Source organism: Schistocerca cancellata, chromosome 1, assembly GCF_023864275.1.
Source record: "Schistocerca cancellata isolate TAMUIC-IGC-003103 chromosome 1, iqSchCanc2.1, whole genome shotgun sequence".
NCBI classification, from domain to species: Eukaryota; Metazoa; Arthropoda; class Insecta; order Orthoptera; family Acrididae; genus Schistocerca; species Schistocerca cancellata.
Window position 1 is genome coordinate 299,146,981 of NC_064626.1, and position 23,427 is coordinate 299,170,407.

Consider the following 23,427-nt stretch of genomic DNA (forward strand, 5'->3'; position numbering starts at 1 on the left):
GGTTCACTGCCGACGACCTCGTCTGGGTACGGGGATATAGCAGGCAGCCAAAATGGAGCCCAGGCCGCATCTTACGACACCGTGGCAGACGCCTGTATGAAATCCAGACGGACACGGGTGTTGCAGTGCGTCATTCGGACCAGCTTCGGCAACCGCCGGCAACGCCTGTTCCGAATGCCGCTACACCACCTTTGGCTCTACCTGACGCTCGGGATCTTGGCATCTCTCAATACTCACAATGCAGCCCTCTCACTGTCATCGCGATGCCAGCACAAGAACGGACGCCACCAGGAGACGTGCCCATGCAGGAACCGGATGACCATCCTCTGTCAGAGCAAATCTACTCGCCTCCTCCTCCAACGGACGCCGACACATCGCCCATGTCTCCTGTCATATCAACTGGACTTGCTGCAACGGGCAGATTGGTGCATGGGGCCCCAGCAGATTCGACCCCTACGTCTCCTCTCATCTTGACCCGTTATCATTGGGGACACTTCCGTCCGTACGGGAAGCCTCCTCCTCGAGACTTTACGGCGAGTCAAACAACACCTATGGACGTTAGCCATCTCCAGGACACCTCCATCAGGACCAATGCAACAATTTCAAAGAGGGGAAAAGTGTTGTGACTCGCCGATCATTCAAAGCGCCGCCGCACAATTACGCACGTCCTCTACGTGCGGCGCTGTCTGCCAGCCATGCAGCAGCTGCGCCACCTAAGTGGCCAGCCGAGCAACGGCCGCTAGACTGGGACTCAGTGCTCAATCGAATGCTAATGTGTACACATTTCTTGCTTGTCAACTTACTCTGTGACTTATATGTGTTGTGTCGTTCTGAAATATATGTGTTAAACTTGATGTTACAACAAAGAGTGCTTTGGTTCATTTTGTTCTGGAGGTGGAATTTCTACTTTGAAGAGTGTGGTCAGTTTTGCTGTAGTGTATTCATCCATAGCTTTTATAATTTCTTTGGGCTTTCTTAATGCATAGAGCTTATGACTCAGCCTCACTGATCACCGTTTCTTCACAGGACTAAACCTACCTCTGTAGTTGACTGATTCAAGTTATTTAATTATTGCTCTATTGATGCAAAATCTGCATCATCTGCACCATGGGAGGCTTCACCTTGTTTAGATGCTATCATTGTTGTTATTCTGTCAAAACATTTAGAACTCAAAAAGTCGTCAGTGGAAACGTCTTTACTCTGAAACAGAGTCTTCAAAAGAGAAACTTATTCCCAACCTAAACAAAGTCTATTTTTTTGTTTGTCTTATACGTCGTCTTTTATAGATATGCGACTAATCAGCTCACTTCACTCTCCCGTGGCCCCAGTCAGAAGACATTTCAAACAGTCTTTTTCACAAAACACACTGCAACTGTGCCAACTGGAAAATTCCTCACGAAAACACAGAACTCACTGGAAGGTCTCAGATTTCGTAGAAGCCTCTTCAGTAAACAAATTAACACTGAATAACTACAATACAGAAACCTGTAATGAACAACCACTTCAAAGAAACTGACAAGAAACTGCAACAAAGTGTAAGAAATATCTGTAACAATGAAAATGAAAAGAAATAACTGAAACAAAGAAAGTGATAAGAAATAACTGCAACAAAGACAATAGATATAAACATTGTAACAAAGAAATTAGTAAGAAACAACTTCAGTGAAGACATACATTACCCTTTAAAATAAAACCTGTCCAACTTAAAAGTGGAAGCTCTCTTTTACAGAGAGTATAGTACTACCTGGTACCAATCAACATAAAAAAATCTGACTTTTCTGGATTTGCATTTTTTTTTTAAAATTTCTCTAAATTTTAAAAAAATTCAAAAAGCAACAGTAAAAAAGCTTTGACAGATATGTCCAAAGTGAGGATACCATTGTAATCATGAAGCAATTATATTTAAAATAAAAAACTCTAACAAAATATTTAGAATTGTTACAGAGATACAGCATTTTAAATTTTTTTCCGAAATTCACATCTTCAAAACGGTGTTCGCAGTGTCATCTTTGGAGGCCTGTATCTCGGGGCAGGAATTTTTTCGATAAAACAAAATAATATGTGTTTCTTACTCACTCCTGAGTTTTAACATATGCTGAATTGAATAACATCCCAGACTATGAAGGTAACCCACTTGCCTGAAGTGATATGGATTATGCCATATAAATATCAAACCTGGCAGCTAGTGTGAACAGAATTCTGAGTAAATTTTACTTAATCACTAATGCACTGTCTTAGGATAGAAGTATCACTTCCCACATTCAGTTTTCCCAGTGCAGTATTAATTATTCTTCTGTACTTCTAGCCATTTGTCAGAATCTCATAGGTGTAGTGCCTCTTTCAATGTTGATGGATCTGAATCAGATGAAGGTGTAGAACAAAAAGAAACTTACTCGTCTACTTTGTTATGTCTAAGTTTTGTGTAAGATCTCAGTGGCTGGATTCATTGAGTTGGTTCAAGATCTTCTTTGGGACTGAACTCTTTTAAGCAGTTTTTATGGGTGCTTGTATTTCATAAATTATTAGTTGTTCCATTCGATGATCCTACATCTGATTCAACTTATTCTGGTCCTGCTGCTGTTATTTCATCCTCCTCATTACCCACAAATGTGTTAAATATTCAGTTCTGTTCTAGTTAATGATCAGAATCAATATCTCTCTCTTGATCATGATGTTGTGACTGAGAAGCAATGTTTGACTGGACTCAAATCTTGTGGAGCATTTCATCTTTGAGAATTACTTTTTTTTCCTTTATTACTCTCAGATGAGTTGATTCAGGTAAAAAGTATGCTTTACTTTTTTCACAGTATTGTTGAAGTATTTACTGGTGTTTATCTGGCCTCCTTGGTCTTCAGAAGGTGGAGATCCACCGTAACACTAAATTCACATAGATGTAAAACAAATAGTTTTTCTTATCCATGAATCTTTGGTTGTCATCTTGTACAGGCTTCATAGACATTCTGTTTGTAAGATATACTGCTACAGAGACTGCTTCTCTCCAGAACTTCGCAGGGTAAGTTGACTTCATGGCATAGTCATTGTGTTTCTTAACTGTGATCTATAAATAATGCTTTACTGTCTTAATTTTGGTCTGGACTGTGTAGTTTTAAGATGTCAGACAATCTTTTCTTTTGGAAAATTTGTAGCTTCTCATTTATAAAGTGTATTTATTGTCAGTCTGTAATTTAAGATTCTCTTTTGACCTGACCACTTTCTCAGTACATTATTTCTCAGCTATGGAATAGTATTGCCTCAATTTTAGAGCTCCTATGTACCTTCATCTTCAGAACCCATTCCTTGTGGACATCATTAACTTTGGATGAATTAACCTCTATTGAGGGATCTATGGCATTGTTGCTTAGTTCTGTAACCCACAACTAACCAATCAATCAAGTTATGATCAGTTAGAATTAAGAACCATCCAGTTCCTCCAAATGATATCATATGCATTGACCCCACATGAATGAACTAATTTGAGATTTCTCTTAGTTTGAGAGGTAATAACCTGGAGAGGAAGTCCGGTTTGTTCCTCTCCTAGACATGGTTCATTGGGGTTATTAATACAGCATCAATTTCTTAAAAACAATTGAACATACCTTTTCTGTTGTAATTCTTGTTATAAGCATGTATGTACTTAAATTCTGGTCCATAAATTTTGTCAGTCAATTTAATTCTACACTGGTGTGCAAAACTTACATACAAAAGTAACTTTGAACATGATGTGTCACTACACAAGTAATGTACCTCAATGAAAGTTGGACCATACATAGAAAGAACTGCTGCAGTATAGTACAGTACAGTTCAGTACAGAAGGTAACTGAAAGAAAAATGCTATGAGATAAACTGTACCAAAATAATAATTACTAATAATTACTCTGAAGTTGTTACAATTTGTGATAGTCCCCTGGAAATTACAAAACATGGACGTGGTTCTTAATAGGTTTCGTGATCACCACAGATAGCAGTGCATTTTTCTACAACGTGCTTCCACGCTGCCATGAGGTTGGTAAGGAATTCCTGCAGTTGGGTGTTCGATTTCTTCACCGATGTGGTTAAAAACTGCTGGATCATCATTGGTGCATGTGGATGTGCTCCAATACATCACCCCCCCTCCAATGCAGCCCACATGTGCTTGATGGGGTTTTAAGTTGGGGGAGGGGGCAGGGACAAGAACAAGCAGAGCAAGCCAGTCATTTCACAGAATATTCCCCAAGCACTTGAAACAATATTGTTGGCAATACCAAACTCTTGGGCTACATTCATCACACTTTGTCATATGCCAAGTTTCCCGATGATCCACCCCTGTGTAAATCATCCAAATGTTGTCTCTGGGCCATGTCGATACGAAGAACGCCTCCATAGTGCACTGTAACTACTCACTGAATGACAAACACTACCTTTTCCCATTCCTTCAACTGCCTGGTGTTGTGTTTGGCATCAGCTTTGTTTGCACGAGTATTGTCTCAGTTGTGTGACTGGATTCGTGATTTCCTCTCGGAGAGGTCACAGTCTATAGTGATGGATGGTAAATCATCAAGTAGAACAGAAGTGATATCTGGCGTTCCACAAGGTAGTGTCATAGGCCCTTTGCTGTTCCTGATCTATATAAATGATCTAGGTGATAATCTGAGCAGTCCCCTTAGATTGTTGCAGATGGCGCTGTAATTTACCATCTAGTAGAATCATCAGACAATCAATTACAATTACAAAATGATCTAGAGAGAATTTCTGTGTGGTGTGAAAAGTGGCAATTAGCACTAAACAAAGAAAAGTGCGAGGTCATCCACACGGGTACTAAAAGAAATCCGATAAATTTTGGGTATACGATAAATCACACAAATCTAAGGGCTGTCAATTCGACTAAATACCTAGGAATTACAATTAAGAGCAACTTAAATTGGAAAGACCTCATAGATAATATTGTGGGGAAGGCGAAACAAAGACTGCGCTTTGTTGGCAGAACACTTAGAAGATGCGACAAACCCACTAAAGAGGCAGCCTACATTACACTTGTCTGTCCTCTGCTGGAATATTGCTGCACAGTATGGGAATCGTACCAGGTAGGATTGATGGAGGACATCGAAAAAGTGCAAAGAAGGGCAGCTCATTTCGTGTTATCACACAATAGGGGTGAGAGTGTCATTGATATGATACGCGAGTTAGGGTGGCAGTCACTGAAACAAAGGCAGTTTTCTTTGCGGCGAGATCTATTTACGAAATTTCAATCACCAACTTTCTCTTCCGAATGCGAAAATATCTCACTGACACCCACCTACGTAGGGAGAAATGGTCATCATAATAAAATAAGAGAAATCGGAGCTCGAATGGAAAGATTCAGGTGTTCCTTTTTCCCATGCGCCATTTGAGAATGGAATGGTAGAGAAGTAGTATGAAAATGGTTTGATGAACCCTCTGCCAGGGACTTAAGTGTGAATTGCAGAATAACCATGTAGATGTAGATGTGGGATATCTCTGGCAACTTGCCCTTGTGTTTTCATTAATTTCCACCAACTGGTTGATGTGTTATGATGCTTGATCTATCGTGTCCTTAAGTTTTGCACAGCAGTGTACTCTCTGTACCATCTGCATGGATGTTAGTGTGTTTGTAACATATTCCTTCTACATAAATGTACTTTTGTTGACTACATTTACTTCTGCACTGAGGGTTTTAATGGTCAAATTTAATTCACATTTTTCTTTTGATTAAATGCTGGTGCATCAAAGTCTCCATACCAATCTGCTGTAATAGCGTCATCTGATGCGAGTGGCTTAGGTTATCCATATCTTCTGTTAGTTTTGTTGATAATTTACATTTTATTTGGATAATTATGGCCTTTTGGAGCATGACACATGTCGTTCCAGTGACCTGCTGTTTTATTTTGGAAAGCACATTGCTATATGGTAATATACATTAAAGCTTTTCTTTATTAGCAACAAATATGCCTAAATCAATTTTCCTGAAATCTGTGATCATCTACTTGTACTCTTCAGACAGCCTAGAAAGTAGTATGGAACCACAACCCCTCATGCACATAAACTAACAGTTGAATAGGTAAAATTGTCCCATGCACATAAACTAACAGTTGAATAGGTAAAATTGTCCTTGATTTTCCTGTGCGTTATTCAGTTACAGCAGGACTCCTTTTTGCTCCAAATAAACTGCCCTACATTTAATGAAAAGAGTGCACTGAGTCATCAGCCCAGAATCTGTGAGTTGGAGCACTCTCAGTCGATAAATAGTGTTAATTACTGCGTCATAAAGTGGAGGAATTATGTGGATATTCAAAACATTGATCCAACATTGGAAAGTTTATGTAGCAGCATATGTGTCCTCTCCACTAATAACTTTGGTGCCCAACATAGAAGCAGCAGGAAGCGAAACTACAGCTACAGAGTTCCATGGCCGCAGACAATTGGCCTACTTGCACGCTTACCCTGATCTTGCCATAGGGCAGTATATCTATAGAATAACTGCAGGAATACATGAAAAACAAGAATAATCATTTATTAAAATAATGTGCATCAAAATGTACTTGGGTTTTGCTTTGTGAGAAGTCATGGCACTGATGTAAAATTCTGAACCTAAAGTAACCTAACATGATAAATGATTACTAACTAATCTATTGAAGTTCAGTTTGGAGTGCAGGTAGGTAGTAGATAAGTCCAGTCTCTTGGTAGATTAACACTTTGACAACCAATTTTACTATTCTTGATACTCAGCATTGACTGGCTGATGACTGGAACAGGTTGGCTACTAATGATTGCAGATGTGAACTCTCAGATAACTGGTAGACAACTTTAGACTGAGTGTTGGTGCGTGGCCACTTAAATTTTGTGCTTGGAACATTACTGTACAGCTGTAGTCTGTTTGACAGATATATCAGATAGTTCCAAGTTTCAGCACTCTCTCTGGTGGCAGAGGTAAATATTGGCAGATAAATGGGCGATATGAATGTCTTTTACCAGAAGCATAAAGTAGTTCCTAGTATATGCTTCATCTAGAAGGTGAATAGCGTTACAATATGTGGCACCATGCTGAGACTGCTTGGAGTGTGGTGCCCTCTGAAGACCACTGCTATGTGCTGCGTCTGGTGGGGGGGACAGTGCATAACTTGACAAAGCTAGGAAAGCATACAAACATAGAAACCACCTATCAGCTGCTCCTAAAACAAACATAAACATGACCTTTGGCAAAACTTATGTGTGTGTGGCAAAACTACATGTGTGTGTGTGTGTGTGTGTGTGTGTGTGTGTGTGTGTGTGTGTGAGTGTGTGAGAGAGAGAGAGAGAGAGAGGGGGGGGGGGGGGAAGGGGAGAGAGGAGGGGTGCAGACGATGGCACCAGCCCCCCCTCCCGTCAAATCCTCTCAGTCTGCTGTTGAATGAGTACCAGTACTCTTTCCACAAGATAAAAAGAGGCTGCAGCACTGGGCACTCGACTTGCCATCCTCTCTCTCTCCCAATGCTCCTCTGCCAACCTCTTCACCTCTGAGTATCACGTACACCCAATCTCATCAGTTACTCATTTGATATATTCCAGTCTCAGTCTTTCCCTACAGTTTTTCACCTCCAAGGAGACAAATCCTATGAATTTGTATTGATTTTGCAGCTATCCAAGCTAGTCTATTCTGTGAAAGCCTCATCATCTCCACATTACTACTGTTCAGCTTTGTTCTTTTGTCAAATAGACAATTCCACGATTCCTCAGGTTATTTCCTATTAGACCCCTTCCTTTACTCAAGTTATGCTATTTTTTTCCCCTCAGTGTGATTCAGTACCTCCTTATTTGTTACATGATCTACACACCTTATATCTTCAACTTTTGTTGTCCTATCTTCCATAGTTGCTTGTAATATTATGGTATATTGATGATTTTTACTTTTGGTCTGACTACAGCTGAATGAAACACAATTTTCGTGCCATAGGCGTTTCGCCTTTATTCTCTGTAAGCCATCTTCAGTGGCCTGGAATTTGTACATATTTTTACTATTTAGTTTACATTTTGGGTCAATGTATCTATAAGTTATAAACAGTTCTGGTGGTTGGTTTTTTTCTATGATGTAGTAATATTTTAAATTCTGCAGGTTGTGTGGATGATTTGCTACATGTTATGTTTCTGTTCCATTTTTGGTGCTGTTCCTCTTCTTATAATTGCCACTGGGGTTTCTGTTTCCCACATTTCACAGCACTGAAACTGAACACTTGGTTTGATGCAGTGTTTTGGTTTGTGTTGCTGACTGTCAGATGTTATTGCCAAAGATCGAATGTTATTGCCAACTTTCGAGTGTAATTTTTGAGACATCTGTGATGTGCTTGTGTGTGTGTTTGTGCGTGTGTGATCAGAAGGCAAAAAAAGGGGGGGGGGGAAGATAGAGAGAGATTTTTTTTGTGGCTATATGTGCGAAAGGGATGATTTTTTTGTATCATTTCTATAGTCAAGTGTGGTAGGGAGTCTGTATTGATGTGTGTTTGCTCATTTATCACATGTTTGTTTTCAGTGATGGCTTTCTGGATGTGAAAGTTTTTTTGCGTTTCTATAAGTTATTTGTTATGGTTGTTTATTCTCATGATTTTCATTTCTTGTTCCATGTTTGTAGTATGGTGGTTACGGTGTTTTTAATGTTCTGCAAATGTGGAAAGGGCTTGTTTCGTACTTTCAACACTTGATATGTTCTTTGTGCTGTGTTTTAAAATTCCAGCATGTCATGCCTATGTATACTGCATCGCAACTTTGACATTCAAGTTTATATATTCTTGATTCTTTGAATTTATCTCTCTAAGTAGATGGTTGCTTAGGTGTGATTGGTGGGTTTGCACAGTTTTGTATGCTGTTTGGAAGCCCTGTCTCTTTAGTGTGTTTGCCATGCTCCGTGTTAGTTTATGTGTGTAAATCATAGCGTACCATCAGCTTCTTTTCTGTGTGATGTTATCAGAGTCAACACAGTTGAATAAGCAGTAGTGAGTAAAAGACATTTAGTGCCAGTAAGTATATTTGCGCTTCCAGTTAAAAATACAGTGAACACAACAGCCAAAGAACATTATATTACAGACATAAAACTCAGAGCATACAATAGTACCAGAGAAGTCTATTATATTTCACACAATGCTCTTTTCCATCGTCTCACATGAAATATATTGTTCACACAGTTCCGACACCCCCCTTTGAACGTATATTTTGTGGCTTACTTTGCAAGATAAACCAAATAGCCCCACAGTCTTTTAAACTTCTCTTTGTCCAAGGGTTTTGTCAGAAGGTCAGCCAACATGTCTTCTGTGTGCAGGTAGTCCACAGCGATGTTCTGTCACTCTATGTGGTTACGAGTAAAATGGTGCCTTATATCAATATGTTTTATGCTAAGACTAGTGACATCATTTTTAGATAGGTTAATGGCTCCTTTGTTGTCACAGAAGATCGTTCTAGGTTCCACGATTAAATTAGGTTCTATTTCACATATTACAATTCTTAGCCACAATGATTTCTGTGTGATGTAAGATAGCACCATATACTTGGTCTCTATGGTACTCAATGCAAAAGTTTTTTTGCTTTTGACAGAACCATGAAATGAGGCCCCTCGTTAATTTAAAGTAGGAGCCAGTAGTGGAGTGCCTATGTCCCAATTCATGCCCCCAGCCTGCATCACTGTAGCCTTTTAGTTTTGCATTACCTTCTCTATGTTATCTTAATTTGTGGTTTGAAGTTCCTCTTAGATATCGGAATATCCTTTTCACAGCTTTCCAGTGCTTTTCCTTTGGGTCTCTTCAATATCTGTTCATTACGTTGGTGGCAAAAGCAATGTCAGGTCGTAACGTTTGAGACAAATATAACAGACTCCCTACTGCTTCTAAATGTGGAACATTCTTATCACATTCTACATCTGTCTCATTTATATTTAAATTCACTCCTACTTTCATTGGAGTAGTTATGGGTTTATAATCACTCATGCCAATTTTCTTTAAATTTTTTCTGTATATGATTATTGATTTATGCTCAATTCTTGTCTCTCTTCATCCTTAATGATCTGCATACCTAAATAATGTTTAACTTATCCCAAATCATGTACCTTAAACTTGGTTTGCAGGTGTTTCGTAAAAATTCTTATTTGGCTTTTGTTTTCAGTCAGTATAAAGAAGTCGTCCACCCATATTGCCATTATTATTACCCCTTTTCTTCCCTTTTTATAGTTTATACTGGAATCTGCCATAGATTGCTTCATATTCATATTTATTAGAGTTTTATATAGACATTGATTCCAGCAATGTCCACTCTGTTTAAGTCCATAAATACTTTTTGCAAAAGCCAAATCTTTACCCTTTCTGATCTGGTTTTCATAACTTCTCTTGGTGGAATGACATATATCTGCTCCTCCAATTTCCCATTTAAATATGCTGTTTTTACATCCGTATGATGAATTGTTAAATTTTGTTTTGCTGGCAAGGCTAAAAGGTATCTCAGTGAGGCATACTTGACTACAGGTGAAAAATTTTCTTTGTAATCTATCCCTTGTTTTTGTGAATATCCTTATATTACAAGTCATACTTTATATTGTGGTGATGAATTTTTGGGGCTCTTCAAAGTGAATACCAATCTTGCCAGTAATGGTTTCTTATCTGCTGTCGTATTTCCCCATTCAAAGATTTTGTTCTGAGATAAAGATACCAATTCTCTCTCCATTGCTTCTACCAATTCTTGAGAGTTCGGGCCGCTCATTGCTTCTTCTGATGTTGCTGGCTCATCATTAAAAGTCTGGGCTGCATACATTTTAAAATCTGGATATTCTTTCAGTTTTGGTACGCGAGAAGAATGCCTTACATTGTTCTCTTCATTTTGTTCATCCTCAAACTCATTGCCATTATACACTCCTGGAAATGGAAAAAAGAACACATTGACACCGATGTGTCAGACCCACCATACTTGCTCCGGACACTGCGAGAGGGCTGTACAAGCAATGATCACACGCACGGCACAGCGGACACACCAGGAACCGCGGTGTTGGCCGTTGAATGGCGCTAGCTGCGCAGCATTTGTGCACCGCCGCCGTCAGTGTCAGCCAGTTTGCCGTGGCATACGGAGCTCCATCGCAGTCTTTAACACTGGTAGCATGCCGCGACAGTGTGGACGTGAACCGTATGTGTAGTTGACGGACTTTGAGCGAGGGCGTATAGTGGGCATGCGGGAGGCCAGGTGGACGTACCGCCGAATTGCTCAACACGTGGGGCGTGAGGTCTCCACAGTACATTGATGTTGTCGCCAGTGGTCGGCGGACGGTGCACGTGCCCGTCGACCTGGGACCGGACCGCAGCGACGCAAGGATGCACGCCAAGGCCGTAGGATCCTACGCAGTGCCGTAGGGGACCGCACCGCCACTTCCCAGCAAATTAGGGACACTGTTGCTCCTGGGGTATCGGCGAGGACCATTCGCAACCGTCTCCATGAAGCTGGGCTACGGTCCCGCACACCGTTAGGCCGTCTTCCGCTCACGCCCCAACATCATGCAGCCCGCCTCCAGTGGTGTCGCGACAGGCGTGAATGGAGGGACGAATGGAGACGTGTCGTCTTCAGCGATGAGAGTCGCTTCTGCCTTGGTGCCAATGATGGTCGTATGCGTGTTTGGTGCCGTGCAGGTGAGCGCCACAATCAGGACTGCATACGACCGAGGCACACAGGGCCAACACCCAGCATCATGGTGTGGGGAGCGATCTCCTACACTGGCCGTACACCACTGGTGATCGTCGAGGGGACACTGAATAGTGCACGGTACATCCAAACCGTCATCGAACCCATCGTTCTACCATTCCTAGACCGGCAAGGGAACTTGCTGTTCCAACAGGACAATGCACGTCCGCATGTATCCCGTGCCACCCAACGTGCTCTAGAAGGTGTAAGTCAACTACCCTGGCCAGCAAGATCTCCGGATCTGTCCCCCATTGAGCATGTTTGGGACTGGATGAAGCGTCGTCTCACGCGGTCTGCACGTCCAGCACGAACGCTGGTCCAACTGAGGCACCAGGTGGAAATGGCATGGCAAGCCGTTCCACAGGACTACATCCAGCATCTCTACGATCGTCTCCATGGGAGAATAGGTGGAAATGGCATGGCAAGCCATTCCACAGGACTACATCCAGCATCTCTACGATCGTCTCCATGGGAGAATAGCAGCTTGCATTGCTGCGAAAGGTGGATATACACTGTACTAGTGCCGACATTGTGCATGCTCTGTTGCCTGTGTCTATGTGCCTGTGGTTCTGTCAGTGTGATCATGTGATGTATCTGACCCCAGGAATGTGTCAATAAAGTTTCCCCTTCCTGGGACAATGAATTCATGGTGTTCTTATTTCAATTTCCAGGAGTGTAAATAGTCTCCATTTGCCTTTGACTGTCCTCTTCCTGTTCTTCGCTTTTTCTTTCTTCACATAAGGTTTCACTCTTGGAACTAGGTGCAGTTAACTTATTAGTCTTGCCCTCTTCAGAGTCCTTTCTGTTTTCAAATAATACTACATCTCTGCTTGTAACTATCCTTTTACTCAATGGATCCATTAATTGGTAGTCCTTTGAATTCTCACAATAGCCTGAAAAAATATACTTTTTAACCTTTGGGTCCCATTTTCCTCTCAGCTGTTTTGGAATGTGCGCTATTGCATCAGAGCCAAGAACCCTTATATTCCTTAGGTCAGGTTTTCTTCCTACCCATATCTCATAGGGGGTTCTATTTCTCACTGCTTTTGTAGATGATCTATTGTTCAAATATACGGCTGTTGATACCGCCTCTGCCCAAAAGTCTTTTGATAATCCAGCATCAGTTATCATGCTCCTTGCTTTTTCGACTGGTTCTATTAGCCCTCTCAGCAACCCCATTTTGAGATGGGCTGTACCTTGTGGTAGTTTGATGCCTGATTCACATTTTTGCCAGAAGTGTCTTCAATATCTGGTTAATATATTCTCTGCCGTTATCAGACCTAATGATCTTAATCTTCTTTCTTGTCCACCTTTTGACCATATTACGATATTCCTCAAAAGTGTCACTTACTTGGTCTTTGGAACTAAGAAAATAAACATGAGTATATTGTGAATAATCATCAATAAACGTAAGAAAATAATAACTCCCACCTATGGATTCGCACTCCATCAGGCCACATACATATGTATGGATTAACTGTAAGACCTGTGCAGATTTACTTTGATTGGTCTTAAAAGGTAGCCTCGCTTGTTTTCCTTTTATGCATATCTCACAAGGGTCCTTGGAAACACTATAATTCTGTATTCCCTTTACCATCTCCCTTGATAAAGACATACTCTTTCTATTTAGGTGTCCAAGTCTGCGGTGCCATAAAAAACCTTCCGTTGGGTATACTGAACGACTAACATTTCTGTGTTTATTGTCAATACCCCTTTCACTACTTGCTGTAGTTATAACTTCACCATTTTCATCGATTACTCTTGCTCCATGCATGTTAAAAGTGGCCGTATTACCCTCCTTGACAATTTCCCCTGCAGACAGTAGGTTAGTCGCAACATTTTTTACGTAATGAACATCATGTGCGGTAACCATATTGGGTTCACCATTTACACTTACGTGTAGGTCTAGTTTCCCAGTCAAATGACATTGGAGCTTGCTGCCCATCAACAGTATATTTTCCCATATGAGTCTTATCTTTCACATCATAAAGAAGAGATTTGTCTTTAACAATATGCCCAGATGCACGTGAGTCTTTTGTGTTAGCAGAAGAGCCAATACTGTGTTACGAGTGGAGGCCGAAATGCACGCGTTTTAGCTCACGTACGCTGGTGTGAAGAGGGAAAAAACCATACTGACGTGAGGTCTGGAACATGACAAGGAATGAGAATTCAGAAAGCAAACATAATTAGTTTGATACTTAACTTTAATCCATTAATGATGAATGTCGCTCTTGATGGTACATGATTCACAATATACATTCTTGAAGTAATTATGGTAACTGAATATGGCAGCTTGCTAGGTCGTAGTGAATGACGTAGCTGAAGGATATGCTAAACTGTTGTCTCTGCAAATGAAAGCGCATGTAGACAGTGAACCATCGCTAGCAAAGTCGGCTGTATAAATGGGGTGAGTGCTAGGGAGTCTCTCTAGACTAGACCTGCCATGTGGCGGCGCGCGGTCTGCAATCAATGATAGTGGCGACACGCGGGTCCGACGTATACTAACAGACCGCGGCCGATTTAAAGGCTACTGCCTAGCAAGTGTGATGTCTGGCAGTGACACCACAGAGTCTAAAATCAATTTCAGTTGACAATTTCCCACACTTTCAAAAGAATAAAAACATGCGAGTTCCTTACCTTTATTATTGGTCCCTCTCTCTGGGCTATCAGCAACGTTCCTCTTTTGCTACATGTCTGACTTTGGGTTTACTTTTTCTCTGCACTGAGATGCAATATGCCCCTTCTTCTGACATCTATAGCATCTCATTGATTTTGTCCTTTTGGTTTTTGAATAAAGAACAGATGCAGTTTGTTTCTCTAGTAAACGACAGTTTGAAGTACTCTTTACATCCTGTGGATTTCCACTTTAACACCCATGTCACCCATGACAGGTACACTTGAGCTTTCCAGCCCCATAATCATAGGCAGATACCTTTCGGGCAGTCCTGCCGACAGTAGTGTCCCTGCCCATTCGTCAGTGATCTCAAACTCAATGTTTCTCAGTCACGCTATTATTTTGTTGATGTATTCGTCTACACTCCAGCATTTGCGCAACTGAGTGGTAATTAGCTCATATAATGATCCTACTTTCCTTGTAAGACCTCCATCCTCAAATGCACTTCGTAATTTGTCCCAGACTTCTTTCGCTGTTGCAGCTTTTTCAACGTGAACATAATTCACTGATTCAACCAGTAAATCAACATTGATTTTGCTTTCCTGTCTTTACTTGAATAATTCTGATCTATTTTGATCTGCATTTCATTGTCCCATCCACAACATCCCATAGGTCGTCCAAACGTAAATACGCTTCTACTGCAAATTTCCATGTTGCATAGTTTTCGTGGTCCATAAGTCTTTCAATCTGCGGAACTTGTGCCACATTCATTTGAATGGTAACTTTGATCTTTATTAACATACAGAATAATACCAAAGATTAATACAAAAGAATTGCATTTGTCTTTTAAGGATAACTTGTACTTCACGCAAGTGCACTACTTGGAATTTTTCCAATATTTTCTCACTACTATATTATGGATATACTTATTCCAAATGGCCCATAATCATTTAGAGTTGACACAGTTGAATAGGTAATAGTGAGTAAAAAACATTTAGTGCCAGTAACTATATTTGCACTTCCAGGTAAAAATACATTGAACACACCAACCAAGGAACATAATATCAAACACATAAAACTCATAGTGTACAGTAGCACCAGAGAGGTCTATTATATTTCACATGATGCACTTTCCTGCCGTCTCACACGAAATATGTTGTTCACACATTTCCAACAGATGTTGTCGTGTGTGTGTGTGTGTGTGTGTGTGTGTGTGTGAGTTTGCAGCTTGTGAATTATCTTGCATTCTGAAAGTGTTGTGTTTGTTTTGTATTTGTGTTTTTATTTTTTGATTTATTGTGTGTACTACATGTGGAGAGAATATAAAATGTAAACTGGCTATGGCAAGGAAAGCGTTTCTGAAGAAGAGAAATTTGTTTACATCGAGTATAGATTTAAGTGTCAGGAAGTCTTTTCTGAAAGTAATTGTGTGGTGTGTAGCCATGTATGGAAGTGAAACATCGACAATAAATAGTGTAGACAAGAAGAGAATAGAACCTGTCGAAATGTGGTGCTACAGAAAAATGCTGAAGATAAGATGGGTAGATCATGTTACTAATGAGTAGGTACTGAACAGAATTGGGGAGAAGTGGAATTTGTGGCAGAACTTGACTAGAAGAAGGGATCGGTTGATAGCAGATGTTCTGAGGCATCAAGAGATCACCAATTTAGTACTAGAGGAAAGTGTGGAGAGTAAAAATCATAGAAGGAGACCAAGAGATGAATATTCTTAGTAGATTCAGAAGGATGGAGGCTGCAGTAGTTACCTGGAGATGAAGAAGCTTGCACAGGATAGAGCAGCATGGAGAGCTGCATCAAATCAGTCTCAGGACTGAAGACCACAACAACAACTACTATATGTGTGTCGTATCCATTATTTCTTGCTATTTGTATGATGTTGCTCATTTCTTTTTCATAGTTTCTCTTGTTGAGGGGGATCCTGTTTAATCTATGTAACATATGTCTTAGTGCTGCAAGCTCCTAGTCGTGAGGATGATTAGATGTGGCATGTATTATTGTGTCTGTGGCTGTTGGTTTTCTATAGATGTTAAATGTATGTTTACCATTTTCTTTTATCATTTTTATGTCAAGAAATTTGATTTGATTTGATTTTTCTTTCTTTAAACACACACACACACACACACACACACACACACACACAGACACACACACACACACACACACACACACACAAATATTATTAATCATAAAAAAATCACCAAAACTAATACTATTTCACACACACACACACACACACACACACACACACACACAGATCACAGACATCTCAAAAATTACACTCAAAAGTAGACAATAACATTCGACCTTTGGCAATAACATATGACAGTCAGCAGCGCAAACCAAAACATTACATCAAAACAAGTATTCAGTTTCAGTGCTGTGAAATGTGGGAAACAGAAACACCAGTGGCAATTATAAGAAGAGGAACAGCACAAAAAATGGAACAGAAACATAACATGTAGCAAATCATCCACACAACCTGCAAGTAGAATTTAAAACATTACTACACCATAGGAAAAAACCAACCACCAGAACTGTTTATAACCAATCAGTACATTTCCCTAAAATAAAAACTAAGTAGTAAAAATACATACATACTTCAGGCTACTGAAGCTGGCTTGCAGAGAATAAGGGTGAAACGCACATGGCCTGAAAATTGTGTTTCATTCAGTTGTAGTTAGATGGTACAAATGTAGAAATCATTAATATACTGGAATACTACCCATCTAATCTTCCTCATCCTTCTGTAACACCACATTTCAAATGCTTTTGTTCTCTCTTTTGTGAATTGCCTGTTGTCCATGTTACACTTTCACACAAGAGAGTCCACCTCAGACACCTTCAGAAACAACTTCCTAACATTTAGATTTATATTAGATGTTAACAAATTCATGTTTTCCAGGAATGCTTTCTTTGATATTGCCAGACTGCATTTTATATCATTCCTACTTTGATGATCACCAGTTATTTTACTGTCCAAATGGCACTATGCAGATACTACTTTTAGCATCTCATTTCCTAATCTAATTCCCTCAGCATTGTATGATTTAATTTGAGTACATTCCATTAATGTTGTTTCACTTTTATTGATGTTCATCTTATTGTCTCTTTTCAAGACTCTATCTAGTCTGTTCTACTGCCCTCTCAAGTCCTTAGTTGTCTCTGACTGTATTATAATGTCATCAGTAAACTTGAAAATTTTTATTTCTTCTTCCTGAACTATAATTCCTACTGCACACTTTTCTTTGGTTTCTTTTACTACTTTCTCAGTGTACAGATCGAGTAACATGTAGGATTTCAGTGTATACTGTCCAGTCCACGTGTCAGAATATTTCCTAAAATCTCCAAGTACTATAAATGTAGACTTTTCCTAAAGCCTAACTGATTGTCATCTAAGAGATCCTCAATTTTCTTTTCCTTATTTTTGTATATTATTCTTGTTAGCAACTGTGATGCAGGAGCTGTTAAGCTGATTGTATGATGGTTCGTAGACATATCTGCCCTTTCTGTATTTGGGATTGTGTGGATGATGTTTTTCCAAAAGTATGATGGTGTGTCCCCAGTCTCATTGATTCTACACACCACTTCCCCAGATGATTTTAGAAATTGCAAAGGAGTGTCATTTATCCTTTCTACCTCATTTGATCACAAGTCTTCTAAAACTCTGTTAAGCTGTGAATGTTGTAACGGATTGCCTATGTCACCAATTTTTCTTGTGTCATCAGACAGTTCCTCCCCCTCGCAGAGACTACCAGTGCACTCTTTTCACCTACATGTTATCTATTCCCTTTGCATTCTGTATTCTAAATCTGTCCCTCTGATGACCATTTATTTTTTATTTTTTTCACATTTATTCTGGAGTCATTTTTACCTTAGTTTCCATGACTTCCTATTTATTCAATCTTTAAGTGACTGACATTCCTGTATATCTATCTTTTCCTGGGCATTTTTGTAGGTCCTTGTTTTGTCAATCAGCTGAGATATTTCTTCTCTTATCCAAAGCTTTTTCACAGTTTTTCAGTTACGTGATTGCTCTTTTTACAGATTTCCATTTCTACTCAATTCAACTATCTATTGTGGTTTTCATTATCACACTATCTACAGCCTAAAAAACTTCAAACACATCTCATCATTCCTAAGTACTTCAGTACCTCACTTATTTCTACTCTGATGCTTCTGGATGATTCTCTTAAACTTCAGTCTACTTTTTGTCATTTTGAATTGTGATGAGAATCTATATCTGCTCCTAGATACATCTTACAATTGTATATCTGATTTCAGAACCTATGTTTGACCATGATGTAATCCAGCTGGTATCTTGATAATCCCAGTATGTGATTTTTGACCAGCATATTCATTATATCCAGTTAAAGTTTAGAGCAGAACAATTATTAGTTGTTCTTCTCTCTCATTACTACTAACAAGCCTAAACTCTCCTATGCCTTCCCCTATTACAGCATGCCAGCCCCCATGATTACTAATTTTCATATCCCTTGTTCAGTATCCTCATATACTTTCTCTATATCTTCATATTCTGTTTGTGATATTGGAATGTATTGTTGGTGTTGACTTGGTATCAGTTCTCTTGAGAATAATCCTATCATTGAACCGTTAAAAGTAATTCACTCTCACACCTGCTCTCCTAATCATAACATACCATTTTTATTGCTGTTGATATTACCTCAAATTTGTATGAACAGAAATCCTTGTGTTCTTTCCATTTCACTTCTCTGACCCCATTAAAACTAGATTTAGTCTTTGCATTTCCCTGTTCAGGTTTTCTATCTTCCCTTCCACATTCAGACTCTTGTCATTCCACTTTCTTACTCATAGAATTTACCCTTTTGTTAATTATTCAATCTTTTTCTCATGGTCACTCCCCCCTTAACAATCCCTTCCAAGAGATACAAGCAGGGGACTAGTCTGGAACCTTTGACCAATGGAGGGGATAATCTTGAAAATTTTTCAGTTACAGACCACATGTGCTGTGGACACACAACATTCATATGTAATGCACTGGTTTCATTGCTTACTGCATCCTCATACTTTTGATCGTATTCTTCTACCTTTTTGGGACAGTTTCCCAACCCCAGGTCAAGAGGATGCTCTGAGTCTGTTTCTGGACCTCTGTCCTCTTTGACATGGCTGTTGGCAGAATAAGGGTAACTTTTTATCCAAAAGTCTTTGGCCGCCCATACTGATGAGATGTATTCATGATTTAAGTAGTGACTGGGATCAGACCTGGGACCCAGGATGTTTTGATTAAGCATCAAAGATGCTACCTCGAGACCTTGGTGACCTCAATATGCACGCCTAAGTGTTACGAATTATATATATTGATTTTTGTATATTCACTTACTTAATAAGCATGCAGGGACATGGTGGTGACAGGGTAGGGCTGCTAAATGCAGTCGAGATGTTTGGGGGGGGGGGGGGGGGCAGGTGGGAGAGGAGGAGGAGAGGTTTTGAAGGGAAAAAGGACTAGCAGGTGTGTTGGTGGAACAGAAGGCTGTGTTGTGATGGAGCGGGAGCAGGGAAGAGGATAGGTAAGTGGAGGACAGGGACTAACAAATTTTGTAGTCAGGGGGACTACGGAAATGTACAATATAGTGCACGGAGAATTCCCATTCAGTAAAGCTGGTGTTGGTAGGGGGATACAGATGGTGCAAGCTGTGAAGCAGTCATTGGAGTGAAGCCATTGTGTTGGGTAGCATGTTCAGCTATTGGCTGGTCTAGCTGTCTCTTGGCCACAGTTTGTCATTTGCCATTCATGCACACAGACAGTTTGCTATTCATGCTCATGTGAAAGGCAGCATGCTGCTGCAATAAACCAAGATTCAAGGCTCTCCCATACATCCTTCCTCCCCAACCTATCCATTTCTGTCACATGCGTCTCCTGTCTCATCAAAGGCAGGGCTACCAGCGCAAGCAGTTGTGTGATCTACAAACGAAGGTGCGACCACTGTGCTGTTTTCTAGGTGGGCATGACATCTAACAAACTGTCTGTCCACATGACTGGCCCCTGACTGGGGCCAAAAGGCAGCTGGACCATCCAGTTGCTGAACATGATGTCCAACACAGTGTCCTTCATTTCAATGATTGCTTCACAGCCTTCACCATCTGGATCATTCCTACCAACACCAGCCTTACAGAATTGTGTGGCTGGGAACTCTCCCTGCAATATATCATACATTTCTGAAATCCCCCTGGCTTCAAACTTTGCTAGTCCCTGTCCTTCACTTACCTATCCCCTTCCCTGCTTCTACTCCAGCATAACACAGCCTCCCGTTTCACGAAATCACCCACTAGTCCTTTTCACCTTCAATATCTCTCCTTTTCACTACCCCTGCTCCCCGTTCCAAAAACTATCAGCTGCATCTAGCAGCCATAAGCTGTCCCCACAACACTCCTGCACCCTACACATTCCCACAAGCTGCATCACATGTTCTACTACCCCAACCTTCTACCCTTCTCCCTCTGTACCCACCCAACTGCACACTCCCACAAGCTGCACTACACATTCTCCTACATCACCCTGCTATCCCCGTTCCTCCATTCCTCGCCCATGCCTCTTCTTACCCCTACCATGCGTAAGTACAACTCAATCTGGCAACAGTAGCCAGGGTCAGTGGTCATGTATGTGTGAGTTGTGCTTGTGTGAATGTGTGTGTGTGTGTGTGTGTGTGTTTTCTACTTCCGGAGAAGGCCTTATGGCTCAAAGCTAAAATGTACACTAACCGTCCAGAACATTATGAGCACCTACCTAATAGCCGGTATGTCCATCTTTGGCTTGGATAACAGTGGCGATGTGTTGTGGTATGGAAGCAATGAGGCCTTGGTAGGTCACTGGAGGGAGTTTTCACCACATTTGCACACGAAAATCACCTACTTTTCATAAGTTCTGGGGAGGGGAGCGATGACTCTGACGCCATGTTCAATCACATGTCAGATGTTTCCAGTTGGTTTCAGATCTGGCAAGTTGGGGAGCTAGCACTTCAACTGAAACTCACCACTGTTCCTGGAACCACTCCATCACACTCCTGGACGTGTGACATGGTGCATTATCTTGTTGAAAAATGCCACTGCCATTGGGAAACATGATCATCACGAAGGGGCGTATGTGGTTTGCAACCAGTGTACGATATTCATTGGTGGTCAGGGTGCCTTGCATGAGCTCCACCAGACCTATGTATGCCCACATAAATGTTCCCCAGAGCATAATGAAGCTGCCACCACTTTGTCTCTGTCTCACACTACAGGTGTCAAGAAACTGTTCCCCTGGAAGACAATAGGTTTGCACCCTCTCATTGGTATGATGAAGAATGTATCGGGATTCGTCAGACCGTGTAGTGTTCTACCACTGCACCAATGTCCAGCATCGATGGTTATGTGCCCATTTCAGTCATAGGTGCTGATGTTGTGGGGTTAACATTGGCACATGCATGGGTCGTCAGCTGCAGAGGTCCATCAGTAGGAGTGTTCGGTACACTGTGTCTTCCGATACACTTGTACTCTGTCCAGCATGAAGTCTGATGTTAGTTCTGCCACGGTTCGTTGCCTGTCCTGTTTTACACGTATGCCCAGCTTACAACGTCTAATATCTGTAATGAGGGATGGCTGCCAATCCCAAGATTTCTGGACATGGTTTCACTTTGATTTCGCCACATGTTGAAGATGCTCACCACAGCACTCCTCGAACACCCGACAAGTCGTGCAGTTTCCAAAATGCTCATGCCGAGCCTCTGGGCCATCATAATCTGTCTTCGGTCAAACTCAGGTAGATCATGCGCCTTCCTCAATCAACACATGGACAGCACGCTTACTGATACTAGATGCACCATGCGTGTGCCTAACTAGCAGACGTTCTGTGTCAGGTGACACTACTGTCATGGGTTTATATAAATAGTGGGTCAGTGTTCATAATGTTCTGGCTGGTCAGTATATAGCAGTATTTTTGTGGTGCCTGTCTGTGACTGAGCACCTCCTCTATATAGTGAGCAGCAATCCATCTGTCTCATATTCATTGTTTAAAACTGAAATAATACATTTTCTGTATGGTGGGCAGAATACGTTTAGTTTTTTGGGGGTCAGATAGATAGATAGGGGTGGAGGGTGGGGGTTGGGGGGAGAGAGAGAGAGAGAGAGAGAGAGAGAGAGAGAGAGAGAGAGAGAGAGAGAGAGGGTGGGAGGGGGGGGGGTAGAGGTAGAGGTAGAGGATTTATCAGGGAAAACTTGTAAACTATATATTTTTGCTATTACTTAACATGGAAGTGACTGTTACAGTTATCCAGTAGAATATGGTAGTATTATTATTGAATGCATTTAATAAGTTCTAATGTTATAATTATGTTGTATTTTTGCAGCATGTGAACTTGATTCATTAGAATGTGCCCAGCTGCTTTTAGAGTCTGGAGCAGACATCAATGCTGCAGATGCTGACAACAATCGGCCTATTCATGAAGCCATCAACAAGGTATGTTTTGCTACCTACATTATCAAAATATTACTTTTTGGTTTTAATGAAACAAAATAAAACAGGATTTATTAATCAGTTGCAAACAAACAGGCTGTATGTGCTCAAACATTCACCAACACAGTCTGCTTCTGTGTTTAATTTAATGCTCTTAATCACAAATATTTTCAGATGGGTTCTCTTTATTTCTTTACAATTATCCAATTCTCGACGCTTAATCATTTTGTTTCCATCCAGAGCCTCCCTTTCCAGGCTCTCTCACACCATTGTCACTCCCTTGCCTCACACAGATCCCCCCTTCTCCACATTCTCACACCTATGCCTTTCTCTGGCTCATTTACTCTCAACAGTCTTGCCCCCTGCACAGTTTCATCCCCCCTTCCCATTCTCACCACTCTTCCCACTCTCATTGCTCCTTCAGTTCCCCACTCTCACCACCCTTTCACCCTGTAGCTGTGTCGCTAAAGTTATATTCAAAAGAAACAAGATTCGAGCCCTTGTCCAGACTTTTGAAAAGATTTCATGTTGTATCCCTAAATCGCTTCAAAACAACACCAAGATGATACCTAAATTGCCTTATTTGTTCAAATGAGATAGTATCTGTATTTAGTTTTCACTGTGTCATCAAGTCGTTAAACTCTAAACT

The 23,427-nt window shown here is 40.8% G+C and overlaps 1 protein-coding gene across 4 annotated transcripts in view; it reads left to right on the top strand.

Annotated features, from left to right (window-relative positions):
- LOC126171962 (ankyrin repeat and SOCS box protein 3-like) overlaps positions 1 to 23,427 on the top strand; it is a 255,336-nt gene that overhangs the window by 53,548 nt on the left and 178,361 nt on the right. For all 4 annotated transcript variants that reach the window (XM_049920840.1, XM_049920841.1, XM_049920843.1 and 1 more), the window contains exon 4: positions 22,672 to 22,781. In XM_049920840.1, the coding sequence (XP_049776797.1) occupies positions 22,672 to 22,781 (110 nt within the window). The remainder of the gene's footprint in view (positions 1 to 22,671; positions 22,782 to 23,427) is intronic.